Source organism: Crocodylus porosus, unplaced genomic scaffold (assembly GCF_001723895.1).
Source record: "Crocodylus porosus isolate Cpor-Errol unplaced genomic scaffold, CroPor_comp1, whole genome shotgun sequence".
In the NCBI taxonomy this organism is placed as follows: domain Eukaryota; kingdom Metazoa; phylum Chordata; order Crocodylia; family Crocodylidae; genus Crocodylus; species Crocodylus porosus.
In genome coordinates, this window is record NW_017728947.1 from 49,611,968 (window position 1) to 49,627,283 (window position 15,316).

General features: G+C 43.3%; 1 protein-coding gene across 6 annotated transcripts in view; it reads left to right on the forward strand.

Annotated features, from left to right (window-relative positions):
* Positions 1–241: 241 nt before the first annotated feature.
* PCNX1 (pecanex homolog 1 (Drosophila)) overlaps positions 242–15,316 on the forward strand; it is a 130,438-nt gene continuing 115,363 nt past the window's right edge. For all 6 annotated transcript variants that reach the window (XM_019551439.1, XM_019551441.1, XM_019551442.1 and 3 more), the window contains exons 1-2: positions 242–425; positions 11,837–12,045. In XM_019551439.1, the coding sequence (XP_019406984.1) occupies positions 273–425; positions 11,837–12,045 (362 nt within the window). In that variant the 5' untranslated portion in view covers positions 242–272. The remainder of the gene's footprint in view (positions 426–11,836; positions 12,046–15,316) is intronic.

The following is a 15,316-nucleotide window of genomic DNA, read 5'->3' on the forward strand; positions in this document are numbered from 1 at the left end:
GAGACAACCGCTTCTGCGGTCCCGGGGGAGAAGCCCCGCCTCCCGGCGCGGAAGTGACGTGCAGTGGCGGGTGACGGGCCGGCGCGGGGCCGCCATGGGGCTGGTGTCGGCCGAGGAAGTGCTGGACGAGCTGGGTGTCTTCGAGCTGCGCTGCGAGGGGGACGAGGTGCCCGGGAAGCGTGAGTGCGGCGGAGGCTGTGCGGGGGGCCGGAAGTCGGAGGGTACCGGAAGTGGCCGGGGGGGGGCTCAGGGTGGCCCGGCGCGGGGCCGCCATGGGCTCCCAGGTGCTGCAGATCCTGCGCCAGGGCGTGTGGGCGGCGCTGAGCGGCGGCTGGTACCAGGACCCGCACCAGGGCGCGGGCGTCAACGCGCTGCACCTCTACCTGTGGCTCTTCCTGCTCGGCTTCCCCTTCACCCTCTACATGGTGAGCGCCAGCTCGGGCCTTCGCCGCTCCGAGCAAGCGCCCGGGTGTCGCCGGCAGCGGGCCTGGGGCCCAGGAGCCCGGGGGGAGTCGCGGCCGCGTCCAGCCCCTTTGGCTGACCTTGTAGCAGCCACTGCATCCCGGCGGGTCTGCCTGGGGAGCGGGTGAGGGGCTGCCCTCCCCTGCCTGCTGTTCTGACGGGGGTTCCCAACCCTTCTGGGACCAGGACCGATTTGTAAATATCCGTGGCCAGTCTGGCTCCATTGCCCCTGTCCCTAGTGTGTGGGCTGGGCGAGCATTGGGAGGTCCCAGGCAGCCCCTCGCAGGCTGGAACTCTGCCAGGCTGCAAGGGAAAAGCTGCGGTTTCCCACGTTTTTCTTCTTTAAAGGGGACTCCATTTTTAAAGTCTGTTCACAACCCTTTCATATACTCTTGAGACCCACTTTGGGGTTGTGACCCCTGGGTTGAGAAACGCTGCTCCCAGCCATGTTGACAGAGAGCTGCATAGGAGTCTGTTGTGCTTGCCACAGCTTTTGGTCCCTGCCTGATGTGGCCACGGGTTCCTTGGGCTGAGCCGGAAGTGCCTGTCCTGCCCCTTCTCATCACCCAGAATTGGCTGCTTTTTGAGAATAGAGAGTCTATTTCGGGGGGGGGGTTAGCCTAAGGGCCATTGACCTGTCACTTGGCAGTGTGCCAGCTGTTGTTCTTATGTCCAGCTTGTGTTTTAGCAGCAAGAGAAGGGTTTTGATAACTTGAGACCATTTGGGTGGAGGGGCAGGTTCTGGAGAAACGTAACTGGCTACTAAAGGTGTCTTTCACACCTGGCATCTTGCTTGACATTAGGGCTTTGACAAACTGATTCTTTTCAAATCCAGAAACCATTTTTTTAAAAAAAATTTCCTACATGCATCTTGTCCACTCTGTTTACATGCCTGTGCGTGCACATGCTTTTCTCCTGTTTTAAAAGATTTCTGCATTTCAGTATAATTATCTGCAGGGGGAAGGACTGGTGGGTACCTTTCCGTTACACATTATTCACTTCTGTTTTTCAACATCATGTTCTAACTAGTATGTCATCCATGAAAAGGAAATTAATTTTTCAGCTGACAAATTTCTCAGCAGTAGTACAATGCAGTCATTCTAGGAATGATGCGATCAGTCTCAGATTGTCGTAGTCTAATCTAATTCACAAGCCCACCAGATCCAGATGATTTGACAACTTAAAGCATCAGCTGACTTGTAAAAAATGTATGTGGATTAGTGAGCAAGTCCTCAGGGAATTGCTCTGCAAGCATTTCCAACTGCAGGAGATCCAAAACTCATAGGTCAGGCTGCTGCTTTAATTAATAAGTAAGGTAGTTTGGGAGGAAGAGGGTAGTCTTAATGTAAGTAATTGGAAAATGTTATGAAATGCTTGGGGTTGAGGAAAAATGTAAGAGGTTAAGAACAAAACCTTGCAAGTTTACCGTCTCTTCTGCAGTGTAATATACTTTGGAAGTGGTAATAAACTACTAGCAAGGAAGCAGGAATGCCCAATAGCCCCTTTCTTGAGGGGGAGAGTTACAGTACATGCAGTAGATGAGCAGTTGCACCCGGTTTCTAATTAAATGCATATTTATGTAAAGATTGTGGGGGAGGGGGGACTTTCTGGCCAGGGGAAGATTGTGTCAGGGGGCAAGAAGATCATTAGGGTCTCCTCCTGAAGTATAGTTTAATAGAGCATGTGCTGGTCTGAATTTTTTATGGTAATTTTTGTATATCCAGTTAGGATATACAACGTGACACTAAATTATAGTGTCCTGTTGAGAGGACTAACCATAAACTTTGTGATGAGCTGCAAAATACTGTGCATGCAGGAAACAGAATAGATTTCTTTCCATCCTGTACGTGTCTTATTTTCCCTATTTTATTTCCTTATTTACCCAAAGAACCATGTCTGCCTTATTTTCCCTAAGAACTTTTAGACCCAGAGTGTCACTTCTGTCTAATGGTGGGACGGACTAGTAGTGATTTATTTATTAAGAGCCTTTGCATTGGAATAAACTTAAGTATTCTTTTTGTTAGTCTGTTGCTATGTGCTGTGGCATCAAGGGTGGAGGGGCGGAGGCAGGGGAAACTGGGAGGAGGGAAATCCAGAGGAAAAAAACAAGCTGTTTTTTTGAGGTCATTAGAGAAATATTCTCTTGCTTCATAGCCTTGGACAAGCTAAAGATGCAACAGCAAGTGCCAGCTTTCCTGAGAATAAGTAGGAAGATTAGTCACAAGTTAAAGCAGATTGAATCATGTTTGGCTGTTGTTCCTCTTTCCACCCTTTGCTGTTTGTGTTGTCTAGACATAAACCAAACATGCAGACCCACTGTGGTCATCTTATTCCTTAATGTCTCTTTCTCAAACCATTGTTTATTGTTGGCATTCAAGGACTGTGCCATCGCAGGAATTGCACGATTAAGCAACATTTGTTGCTTATCTTTGGAGGAAGCCAGATTACTTTTTTAGAATGTGGTTTGTAATGTGTAGAAGGGGATTTCTAAACTAGCTGCAAACTTATGATTACTGGGATCCAGCTTTCATAATTTAAAAACCCTAAGGGCTCCTAGTACCTGAATTCTTTGTTTAACTTTTTTAACCACTGAGGCCTTCCACACTGTAGGGAATTTTAGGAACAAATTATTACTAGTTTTACTGTATTGATGTAGCAGTAATAGGCAATTGTTTCCAAAATACCCTGCAGTAATAAAGTGTTATCCAAAGTGTTGAGGCAGCTTGATCTCTGGGAGTTAAGGATAAGGCATTTTAAGAATTTATTTTGTAGTGATTGGCTTGTGTTTTGTTGTTCAAATACAGCTCTGGTACCTAAGAACTGTACCCCAAATTCTCTCCGTCACTTCTTAACATTGGCTGTTAGCAGTTTCTGTTTCTAGAGATGCAGAGACGTGGTCACTTCAAATACCTGCAAATGAGGCAGCAAATAGACTTGGATTAGTATTGATTTTGTGGGGTCTTGCTTCTTAGATCCTGCATGCCACTTGTCACCTTTTTGGGGGTATTGCTTGAGGCAGTAATACCATACTTACATGGGTGTGTGGAGGAGGAGAGCCTGGTTGGCCTCTGCAGCAGTCCTACTCCCCCGTGGGCAGTGAGGTGGGTAGCTGTGTTTAGTTTGAAGTCAGGCAGTGGGTGCATGGTCAGGAGCTTTTCTGACTCCTGAAAGAGAAAAGGTGGGTCCCCTGTGCCCAAGTGAAAGTGCAGGAGCCAGAAAACTACTAATGATAGGCTATACATTAGTTAATAATCTATTTTTTAAATTTTAAAAGAAAATTGCAATTTAAATAATATTTGTGGTTTAGTTTTTACATGTAAAACCCAAACTCAAGCATTGGAAAGCTGTGAAATATCAGATTTAATGTATGGCTGAACTAGGACAAGCCTTCTTAGCATAATCTCCAATTGCATGAAAATATATTGTTTCTTCTTTAGGATTCTTTTCAGTCAGGGTGCAGCTGGATGAACAGAGGAGTAGAAATTTAATATTGCATGAGCAATCATAAATGTGTAATTTCTGAACTTTCAAACATTTTGCTTGGCAGCTTAATTTAATGCAAAACTTCTAAGCACAGCTATAAATTACATACAGAAGTTGCAACTAATAGCAAGGCCCCATTTGTTAGTTGAGCTATACATCTACTATGTAACAGTTCTTGCACTGAAAAGAGGGTTTTTTGGGGTTTTTTTTTAATAATTTAAAGAAGTTGGGGAAAGGGTGGGGGAAACTAGAATACAAAATGAAATGCAACTTGTCTAGAATCATGCAGTAGGTTATTGACTGAACCAAGAGTATAGCTTAAAGATTCCTAGCTCCTGAGATGAATGCTATAATATACAGGTTTAATTCGGTAAAAGGAAACTCTAAATTAGTGTAACCCTTCTTCCCTAGATGTGCAACACAAAATGGGGTGAAACATGATAAGGCATAATTAATGGAAATCTTGCCGCTGACTTTCAGTAGTACCAGGATTTGACCCATTATTTTGAAGTGTGGCACATGTTTACAGAATGTATTCATGTCTGTCATGGTTGGTTACGTTTCATTAATTAACTTCAGTTCAGGTAATGGTGGGTTATATATACCGGGGTGCTCAACCTGTGGGCCAGATCCGACCCCAGGTCATCTTGTCATAGGGCCTTTTGGACCTCTCACTAAATGCAAGCGGAGGTAGCATGTGGAGCCGGGTGGAGGCAATACATGGGGCTGGGCCCACACCACTCTTGGCCCACAGAGCCAAAAGGTTGAGCACCACTTAATATACACCAATGGCCATGTGTGGGTCATGTAAATGTAGTTTAATATAGGATAGTGTTTTCATGGCAAGACTGTTAAAGGGGTACTATTGCATGATCATCATAACTCAGAAACCTAGATGCTGAACAGCCCTCTGTTGAAGCAGCTTCCTTCTGACTTTATCTTCTAAATGACATTTACTGATCATTTAAAGCAGGAATATTGAACTCAGTTGATCCCACAGGCTGGAGCTGGGTTCTGGAGGCTAGATGCTGGAGCCACCACCTGCTCTGTCCCATCCTGCCTGGCATGTGGCTGACAGATCTGAAATGAGGTTAAGGGGAGGGAAGGGGTCCTGGTATGGTTCCTGAGCCCCATGCATGGTGCTAGTCCAGCGCGCTCTGCATGTGGCCTGTGGGTGTCAGACCCAGGGCCAGCACCAAGGGGCCAGATGATGTGGCTTTTCAGGCTGGATCTGTCGTGAAGACTGGATCTTTAGCGCACCTGACTTAAAGAATGTTCTTGCTGAAGTATAAACGTCCTGGAAAAACTTCAAATTTTTTTTCTTACTCCTTCCCCTGAAAAATTTCTCCCCCACCCTAAACCTTTACATCTCTAGTCTTCCCAGATGTTTAGATGCCAGTCAGAAATCTGAGGGTTACTCTGGAGATGGACCCAAGTAGGGTGTTTGTAGCATTGGAGGTACATGTCAGTCAGCCTTTTTGGGAAGAGCTTAAAGTAACAGGTATTTTTGTAGATCAGAATTAAGGGGCAAGTGTAGCTTGTGTGCAAGAAGAATTTTGCCATGTTGATCTATCAAGCATGGCTTTAATTAATATTAGGTAGTCATTTATACATAATAGTATAATGCATATTTTAAGAATTGCCTTGTGTAATAGCTACAAGTTACATGTGATCAGCAGCCTCTGTGCTTTATCAGAAACAAAAATAGAGTGTATTTATTACTAATAGTTTGTGTTGAAATAGGAGTCTTTATCGTCATCTCATTCCAGTTTGGATCTTTCTTCCTCGCTGAAAATGTTTAGTGTTATCGGGTGCTATAAATGCTTAAATTGGTTGTTCCTTCATTCAGAAAAGAAAACTAAGTATGTTTCCCTTTGGATCCTGATGCTAAGACTTTTATTCCTTTGACTGATCTTTCTGGGTCTACTTAAGCAGAAATTGGCATAAGTCTTGTGCAGGCACTAGCAAAGTTTTTCAAGGGCTTCCAAAACTTTTTTTGGGAAGTCAGGGATACGCTTGATAGAAAGATACTTGCTAAACTATTTACTGTAACTCAGGGGATCTCAAACTGTGGGTTGTGACCCCCTGGTGGATTGTGGGCAACTTAAAAGGAGGTCGCAAACTTCCCTTCCCTTCCCTTCCCTTTCCAGCACTTCCAGTTTTGCTGCTGTGCTCCACATGGCCACACAGGGGATCCCCCCCAGCTGCTCATTGACCAGCCGTGGGACTTCTCGACTGGCTACTGGGGAGCACCAACCAAAAAAGGTTGAAAACCCCTGGCTTTAATCAATAGCATTAATCGTGGGGGAATCGCTTACATTTTATATTATTTTACGGGGTTACAGTATCACAGTGTGTGAGATCCTGTGCTATAACTAAACAAAAACCCTGACATCCACAAGGTGGTTTACCTTGATAGAAGTCTCATGATGGTTATGATAGCAGTAATTTAATTTAGGTTGGTTGTTTTTAAGGAAAAACTACTTAACATTTCTAACATTAGACTGAAGACGTGAGAACTCCTGTTTCCCATCCATAAAATGCTAACTTGATGTACAAGTGAAGAGTATAGCTATTTAGAAAAATTTAAAAGATACTAATTTAGTCTCCTGTTTATTCCGCCTTGAATGCTTAGAAAGAAATTATACCACATCTTGCTCTAATTGAAACCTTTTTATTCTTGTGGAATCAGTATAATTATTGTATAGTACGTAAATAAGAAAAGCTTGTATCTGTTTACCTGATTAATTATCTGTTGGTATGAAGTTCTGACTACCCTAACTTCACCTGCTTTCACTGGCTATGCAAAAGAGCAGTCAGTATGGCAGATTATTTGCTAGAGAGTTGGGAGTGCTTAACTATATATTAAATGGGGAGTGTGAAATATTCAAGTTGTACTTTATTTATTCATATACCACACTTGCCTTTCCCCTTTAAAATTAGCCATTGAAAGTTGGGCTGTATGTTTTGTACAAAAATAGTTTGGTTAAAATAATTTTTTTCCCTTGATTCCACCTTCCTAACGCAGGGTGCATGTCTTATGGGGAGCATGAGGTATGCAAATAAATACAGTGATATTTTTTTAAGAGAATACTGCAGAGACCTCTTCAGATCTGGAGGGACTAGAAGTACTTATGGGGTTGTGCTTGTCCCAATTACTGAGTTGGAGGAGGTACTTGAATGCAGGAGTAGAGAACTTCTTGGTCAAAATGAGAAGGATTGTAAATACTTCGAAGGGCAGTTGATATTTTGTAGAACTGAGCTGTGGACAACCGAATGATCTGCAACAGAGACAAATGTAAGTCATTCATCTTGGAGTATGGGGGTGCACCCAGAAAAGAAAATACAAAACCAGAATGGGAGATGATGGGCAGTAGTACCTGATGAAAAGGATCTGTGGTTTCCGATGGATTACAAGCTCAGCATGAGTCAGCAACATGATTCAGCTACACAACCCCCCCACACCCCCAGTTGCAATTTTGAACTGCATTAAACAGCATGGTACGCAGAACAGGGGAGGTGGTAGTACCACTGTACTTGGCACGGGGTAGGCCTCAGCTGGAGTGTTGTGGACCATTCTGGGCTCAGCATTTTGGGAATGATGTAGGGAAACTAGATGCAAAACCAAACAACAAATGTTGCTAGAGTTGGAATGCAATCGGTATGAGAAAGGGTTCAGGGAACTAGATGCATTTCCTTTAGAGAAAAAGACTGGAGTGGGGAGAAACATGATAGCAGTTTTGAAATAGCTGAATGGCTGCTGTAAAGAAGAGGGGGAACAACTGTTCTCTTGCTTCAGATGACAGGGGACAAAGCAATGGGGTTAAATTCTAGCAAAGCAGATTTAGATTAAATCTCTGAAAACTTCCTGAGCATCAGGACAGTGGGACAATGGAACAGACTACCGAGGAATGCTGTAGAATTTTTGTAGCTGAAAATTTTCAGGAACAGGAAGCATTTGTTTAGCATGTTTTAGGAATTAGCACATCCTGTGTTCATACAACTTACTGGACTAGGAATCACTAGATGACCCTAGAGGTCCATTGAAATTCTGTGATTCTGATTACTTCTTTCTCTCAACCATTTTTTATAGCTGGCCTCAAAAGTGTTGCTTTCAGGACACTAAAAAACTTCTATCTGTGACTCAGTTATGTTCCTCTTGAGTTGGCAACCGTTGATTCTCTGGATCGTGTTGTACACATAAGAGGTCTAGTCAGGTGCCTGATGAATCTGCTTGTCAGCTGGCGGCCACTGAAAGGCTATTCTATTTAATGGCACACACAATTCTTGGTTTTGTAAGTTATTTTGTTCTCTTGTTTAAGCTCTTTTTGTTTTTAAAACCGAAACACACCATACAGAGAAAGGAAGGTATTTCAGGAAAAGAAGCAAAACTAATTCACCTTCTTGAAAGGTATTTTCTTTTAAAATTGTTATGCACAAGTCGAGCAGGAAACTAACTTTGTTATATTCGTAGTCTACTTCGGTCTTTTCATGAAAAGAAAAGGAAAACAAGGTATGCAAGTTGAGCATCTTGCATATGGGTCCATAATAAACGTTAGTGTTGGGACCCAGCTTTTTGGGCTATTTTTTTTTATTTGCCTTTGGCCGGTGGGACCAAGGACATAAAAAGAGTGCACTGGAGAGGACTGTGTTGATAGAAGCTCTATAGGCACACAGAAGAATGCATCAGGTAAGGACCTAAAGTAGGTGGGGAAAAAGTCTCATCTTTTAGAAGAATTGCACACTAGGCTGCCCTCATCTTCAATCTAGTATTATCTTGGTTTTTGAGTGCATAACAGTGGATCATTTGATATCTTTGTAGAATACTTTTTGATTCCCTCTCAGGTGGATTGATGAGTGAAGTCCTGCTTTAAATTACACATGGTGTAGCTTAGCCTATGAGTACCCATTCCCATTTAACTACATTGTAGGAGTTGACTTAAAAACTGTATTACTTTTCTTCAAGACAGCTTTAAGAGACTAATCTTTTTTAATGAGTTTGTGAAGGAATGGTAACGAGCAGTCTCCCTTCTGAATGCCGTATTACAGACTTGCTTGTTTTTCCCTGTCTCTTTGCTAGAGACAACAGGGCAAAACATTGGGCACCCTGCTTGCTTTAAAATAATGAGAAAGTAAATATTTATAGTACATGGCATCTATTCATGGATCCCCAGGATCAGTACAATATTTGTCACATCCTCCCTTCCCCCACCCATTCCCATCCACACAAGTCATGAGTTAGTAAGGAGTACTTTTAAACTACATTTGGAAATGAGCACTACCATTTGTCGTTTGCTGTATGTGTAGCACTTTCTTTTAAAGGAACGTGAGGTAAAATGTGTCGTACAGTTGATATTATCCAGCACGTGTCTGAAAGTTTTCTAGTTTATAACCTTCAGTCCTGCTCTTTCATTCAGTGTTTAAAGATAGACTGGGTATATATGTACAGTTTCTATTGGGACAATCACCATTCTGCTGGTAGAAACTGAAAGTGCACAGATGTTCAGGTTTTTTCTCCTGGTGCAAATATGGCCACTCCAGGTGAGAGGGAACCAACTGGAGTGGCCATATTTAACAACCAGGATTAAATTGCTCCTTCTGGGAGACTGAAAGTCTCTACACTTTCCCCTACTTTACATCCTCCTGGGAACCAAGAGGAATGGAGCCAGGGGAAAGGCTCTCTACCTTCCTGAGACTGGGTTATGCTCACCTTGAGAAGATGTGGAAGCCAGCTTCACCCCCTCTTGCCTGTCCTGTAAACTGCGGGGTGAGAGAAGCAGCAGCCATTGCTCCTTGCCTGTTCACCAAACTGGACAGTTCCCAGTTGTGGGAAGTCTGGGAGCTTTGCTGGCTCCTGTTGTGATGATGAGAATTCCTTGACTTTGTCATTGTGTACTTACCAAAAACATAGGTTTTGAAGTGTATAACATGTAAAATGAGATGAGAATTTTTTAATCATCCTGCTAATAAGAAGTTATGACTAAAGGATAACACAGAGGTGGTTGCAGTCTGAAAAGACTAAAAGGTTAGTACAGGTATGGCAATGGTGTGACGTGCTAGATCAGCCCCACACGGCTCATTTGGTCTTTTGGGCTGGATAAGTTTAACACCTTTGGTTTAGTGTTGTAGAACTTGCCCACAGCAACTATGATGTAAATGGTGCAGAGGCACCTTGTACAGAGAGAAAAGCTGGACTTCTGCATTTCATGCTGCTCTGGGGGTAGGGATGTTTTGGTTTTTACCTGTTACATAGCTTGGTTAGTCACTGAGGCCTCCTTCAGGCTGAAAGATTCTGTTGACTTGGGTAATAATGAAAAGGGCCAAGAGTGAAGATAAGCAGTTGGGAAGAGGACAGATTTGCCCGTCAGTCTCTAAATTGTTTGATTATCAGAGATTAACAGTTTGGGTAAATGGAGCTGGTTAAAGATTTAGTACTTTTGCCCCTCTATTGAAGTGTCAGAGTTTAAAACAAATTCCTGAGGTCTTTTTAGCAAACTCTGAAGCTCTGATACTTTTTGGTACTTCCAAGGTTAAATCAAGCTAGTACATTTCTGAGTTATTTTCCTCCATATTAAAAAGGATGGGGTGTGAGCTCACTTAAACAATCCTTTGCAGGTCACCTTTGTTGTGTTGCTATTTTTGTATCAAATTGTAGCATGCAATCTTCTAGATTAGCTCTGGGTGAGGCTCAGATGTCTAGGTCATATGACATCAACAAGTGAATCTTTTTGCATGGGCAAGAAAAACATGTTTGGCTTGGGTGATTATTATGTGGGCGTAGCTCTTAAGATGACAAATCAAGTCTAAGACCATCTAGATCAGTAGTTTTTGACTTTTTTAGACTTGAGGGCACTCAGTTTTCACTCTCTATTGACTACCAAAAAATTAATAAAACAGTTTTTCTGTTGCAAAGAGCTCAGGAAGACTGCAACTGTGAATTAATATTTGAAGTCTCTGGGTTTATCTTGTGAAGCATGTTTGCAAACCTAATCAGTGCCAGCGTTTTATGGCATACTGCAATACTTTTGAAAGTATATCTCAAGATACCCCAGGGTGCCATGGCACCCTGGCTGAGAATCACTGATCTAAAGTTAAAAAAAAAACAAACAAACAAAAAAACCCCCCCTAAAACAAACTCATTGTGGCACCTTGCTTCTTAGTCTTCAAGTCATTTTATTTAGTGCTTCATGTTTACTGTTGGTATGCTTGGTCCTTCTTTTTGGTGTTTTTGATTACAGCTGGGTAGAAGGGCTGAGTGTGGTATGGGAATGGCATGCTTCCAAAGATCCATCTCTACTACCTTTATATGTGCATGATGCTCACCATGTAACAAATGTAGAAGAGTTATTTGGGCTTCTTAATGTAGTTCTTTGTGTCAGCACAGTGTGCTGCTCTGTATGCTGTATTTTCTAGCATGGTTCCAGTTATGCCTTCTTTGTTTTCCCTTGCCTTAGAACTGTATTAGGTTTGACACAACTAACTGGAACAAGGCAGGGGGCAGTGGCACCTTTATAGATTAACTCAGTCAGAGAGGCATAATCTTCCTTAAGCTATAGTCTACTCTGTCAGATGCATTTGATGAAGTAGACTGTAGCCTGCAGAAGCTTATGCCTCTCAGAATGAGTTGGCCTATAAGCTATAAGGTGCCACCTGCTTTTTCTTTCTGCCTAACATGGCTTCTCGCTCCCCCTCTTTCTCCCCCGCCCCCGAACAAGTCATACATTTTGCTATTTTACATAAATTTTCTTATGTTTGTTTTGGGAAATTGTCTGCTTTTTCAATACGCAACAAAAGCTGCTAATTCTAATCAATTGTATATGTGCTTGGAAGTATTAGTGTCTAAAAGCTTGTCTGCCTGCTTCATTTTCTTTTTCTTTTTTTCTTTTGAAAGGCCCTTCCTTCTTCCATGGTGATAGTAGCAGTCTATTGTCCAGTGATAGCAGCTCTCTTCATTGTTCTGAAGATGGTGAACTACCGATTGCATAGAGCACTGGATGAGGGGGAGATTGTAGAGAGGAATGCCAATGAACGTATGGACAAAGGAGCAAAGTCAGGACAAGGCAGTGCATCCACCAGGAGAAAGGATAGCAATGGGCCCAGGTAAGAGAGTTTCAATTACTTATGTGATCAGTTTTTCAGTGATACTTGGACTGGGGCTCACAAATCATATAGATGGCTCTTCACAAAGTTGCTGAAATTATCAAAGCTTTTCCTTTTTTTAACCTGGGTGCATTGGGTATGTTTTTCTTGGAAATATTGAATGAATAAACACAGGCATCGTTTGATTGTATAAACATTAGCAAGTGTTCTGTAATTTGTTCCTTTGGAACTGTTCACCTCAGGATGTTTGATGTTATAGCTCTCTGGTCAACAGTGGCTCATGTGGTTTCTCCTTCTATCAGCACTGACTATTACAACTTTGTCTATAAAGACCCCTCATTCTGTCTTGCATTTTTGGAATTTGCCAAAGGCAAATCTTATTGAGCAAATTGGAGGGGAGGGGAATCAAATGCATAAATATGGAATGGGAGATGGTTGCCTAGGCAGTAGCATTGCTGAGAAGCATCTGGGGGTTTTGGTAGATCACAGACAGAACATGAGTCAGCAACATGATGCTGTTTTTATATATATAATTCTGAGCTGTATTAACAGGAGTGTAATATGTAGAATATGGGAGTTGATTTCCTTGGCACTGGTTAGATCTCAGCTGGAGTGTGAAGTAGAGTTCTGGGCTTTTCATTCTAAGAAGGATGCAGCTAAATTGAAGAGGGTCCAGAGGCAAGTGACAAAGATGAAAGGGTTAAAATGCAAGCTGTGTGTCAAAAGAGAACTAGTTATGTTCAGCTTTGGGAAAAGAAGATTAAAGGTTGGGGCGGGGGTCAGAATATGGCAGCAGTTTTCAGATATGTGAAAGGCTGTAGAAGAATGAGAATAAGTGTTTTTGCTTGCCTTGAGGGCAGGACATAAACAGATATGTTTAAATTACAGAAAAACTGATTTTGATTAAGTCTAAGGGGGGTGGGAAATTTCTTGACTGTCAGAATAGTAGGGCAGTGGAGCATCTGGTTATGGAAATTGCTGGTTTTCATTGGTGGTTCTCAAGGAGCTGGATGAGCTGTTGTTTGGGATGGCCTAAAGACAGCATATCCTTTGTCCAGGGTGGTAAATTAGATGACCCTTGAGAGGTCCCATTCAGTCCTGTGATTCTATGAAAAGTATGTGCTTTATGGTCAGTTTTGCAGAGTTTTGGGAAATGAAGGGTCTGTTGGTACTGAAACAGAGCCTTATGACCTGATGCTTAAAGTTTGCCTTCTGTGGAGAACTGGACTACTTTGATTATCCAGTGTATGTGGAATAGTCTAATTGGGCCCCAAACCCACAAAGATGGTCCATAGGGAAGGGCATATCAGGAATGGTAATGCTAAAGTCAGAGACCATGCAGAAGAAAAGATTTTTCTTTTTCTTAGGTCTAGATGTTATTGATAACCTATTTGTATCACCATTGCCTGGACTAAACCATCAGAGGAAAAAGGAAAAGTATTTGAGTGTTTGTCAAGGCCAACACAACAAAAGACTATGCAAGTGTTATGAGCTTCATTGAAGTCTCCTTCATCTCCACCACACAGTTAATTTTTTTGAGACCCCAAAGACAAATAACATTTGACTCCTTTTGTTTTTAAAGGAACATCTTTATTTTATTTTGACTGGGGGGCCACTTAAGGAGTTTTGGTGAGTTCTTGAGAGCTGGAAGGAGGTGGGGGAGGTGCTGACCTGGCTTAGGCCCCCTGTCAGCTGTTTATACCTCCTGGTGAGGGGGGTGGTGGCTAGGAAGATGCCAGTTTATCCTATTTGGCCCCAGGCCTGTCCACCCTGCACCTATCTCTAGGGCCACTGAATGGAGTGGGTGAGCAGGGTCTCCATGGAGACCAGCCCAGGACCCCAGTGGGCAGGGTGCCCACGGCTGGCCAGATGGGATGGGGCCATGGGAAGGTAGGGAACAGCATCTGGGAGCAGGATGGGTGGCTGGGATTACAGGGCAGTGACAGCACAGAGCCAGGTCCCAGGGCAGAGCCATGATCCACTCCCTGTTCATCTCTGTGATGAGTGCCAGTTCCCTGTCCTGTGATTCCATTTCCCAATGCAGGGACATGCATAGAGTAGATCATGGCTCTGCCCTGGGACTGGGCCCCAGGTTGTCACTGCTTTGCGATCCCAGGAGGGCTGGGCCGGTCTGTCTGGCAGCAGTGGGGCATGCACCTGCTCCTGACTAGCAGCAGCAGGGGCTGCTGGGAAGCTAAGTCCGACTCCTGCACTGCTGCTGCCTGGCCCTGGAGACAACTCCCAGCGTGCCCCGGAGCTGTATGTGGGGATAAGGTGGGTAGTGCCAAGTGGCATCTCTGTCCCCAGGCCTGGTGGGACCAGCCACACATGCCACTGCCTGGGCTGCCTCCCGTACCTGTGCTAGGCAGGGCCAAGAGACCTGCCGCAGGCCAGATTAAATCATTTGGTGGGTCATATTTTGCCCACTCTGGTGTAGTGAGGCTAGCAAAATATGTATGTGAAACCTAGAAATAGACCATTTTAGTGAATTCTAGAGAATCCTATGGATTCTTTTGTGAGGTAGTTGTGCATGACTTGAGTGTTGTCTTTGTTGTATATAATTTTGGTGTGGGGGTATGCTTGAAGGGGGAGTGGAATTAAAAATGGATCCTAGAAGCATATGACTAAGTAAGTTGAAGTGGTTAAGAATTGCTACTGCAAACCTCTATAGCTGCACTTCTTTAAGAGCAGTGAATATGCTGTGTGTGTTGGGGGAACTCTTTCTGGTGGTGGTTCAAGATCAGAATAAACAGTGCCTTATTCCAGTGATTCTCAACTGTGGTGACTTAGCTGGTTCTTTGGCAGCCTTTGAAGGTGCTAGGGAGTGAGGAGATGAGGGGAATAAGTGCACGCTCTTCCCTACTAGCTGTTCCTCTTCCTCCTACACATTGCAGAACATACTCTTCCCTGCTAGCTACTTCTCCTTCCTAGCCCCTCTTCAAGCAGGTAATCACTGTCATAAATGAATCCACTTTTGAAGTGGGGTGCCTCTTGTTTCACAAAAGTTACGGAAGGGTGCTTCTAGCTTATAAAGCCAGAGGACTACTGGCCTGTTGAAACCTATGTCTTTCATTAGTTTGGTCAGTACACCCTATGGGCTAGGACTAAGAGAAAGCTGGCTGTTCCTTAATTCTCCCCCAAAAAACCCAATATATCCTTATTGATTGTGTAATTCGAACCTGTTTAAAAAAACCCCAACGCTTAAGAATGGATCAGCAACACAAGCTTTTGTGAGCAGAAGCTTACTTCATCATTTACTGTTCATAGCTTT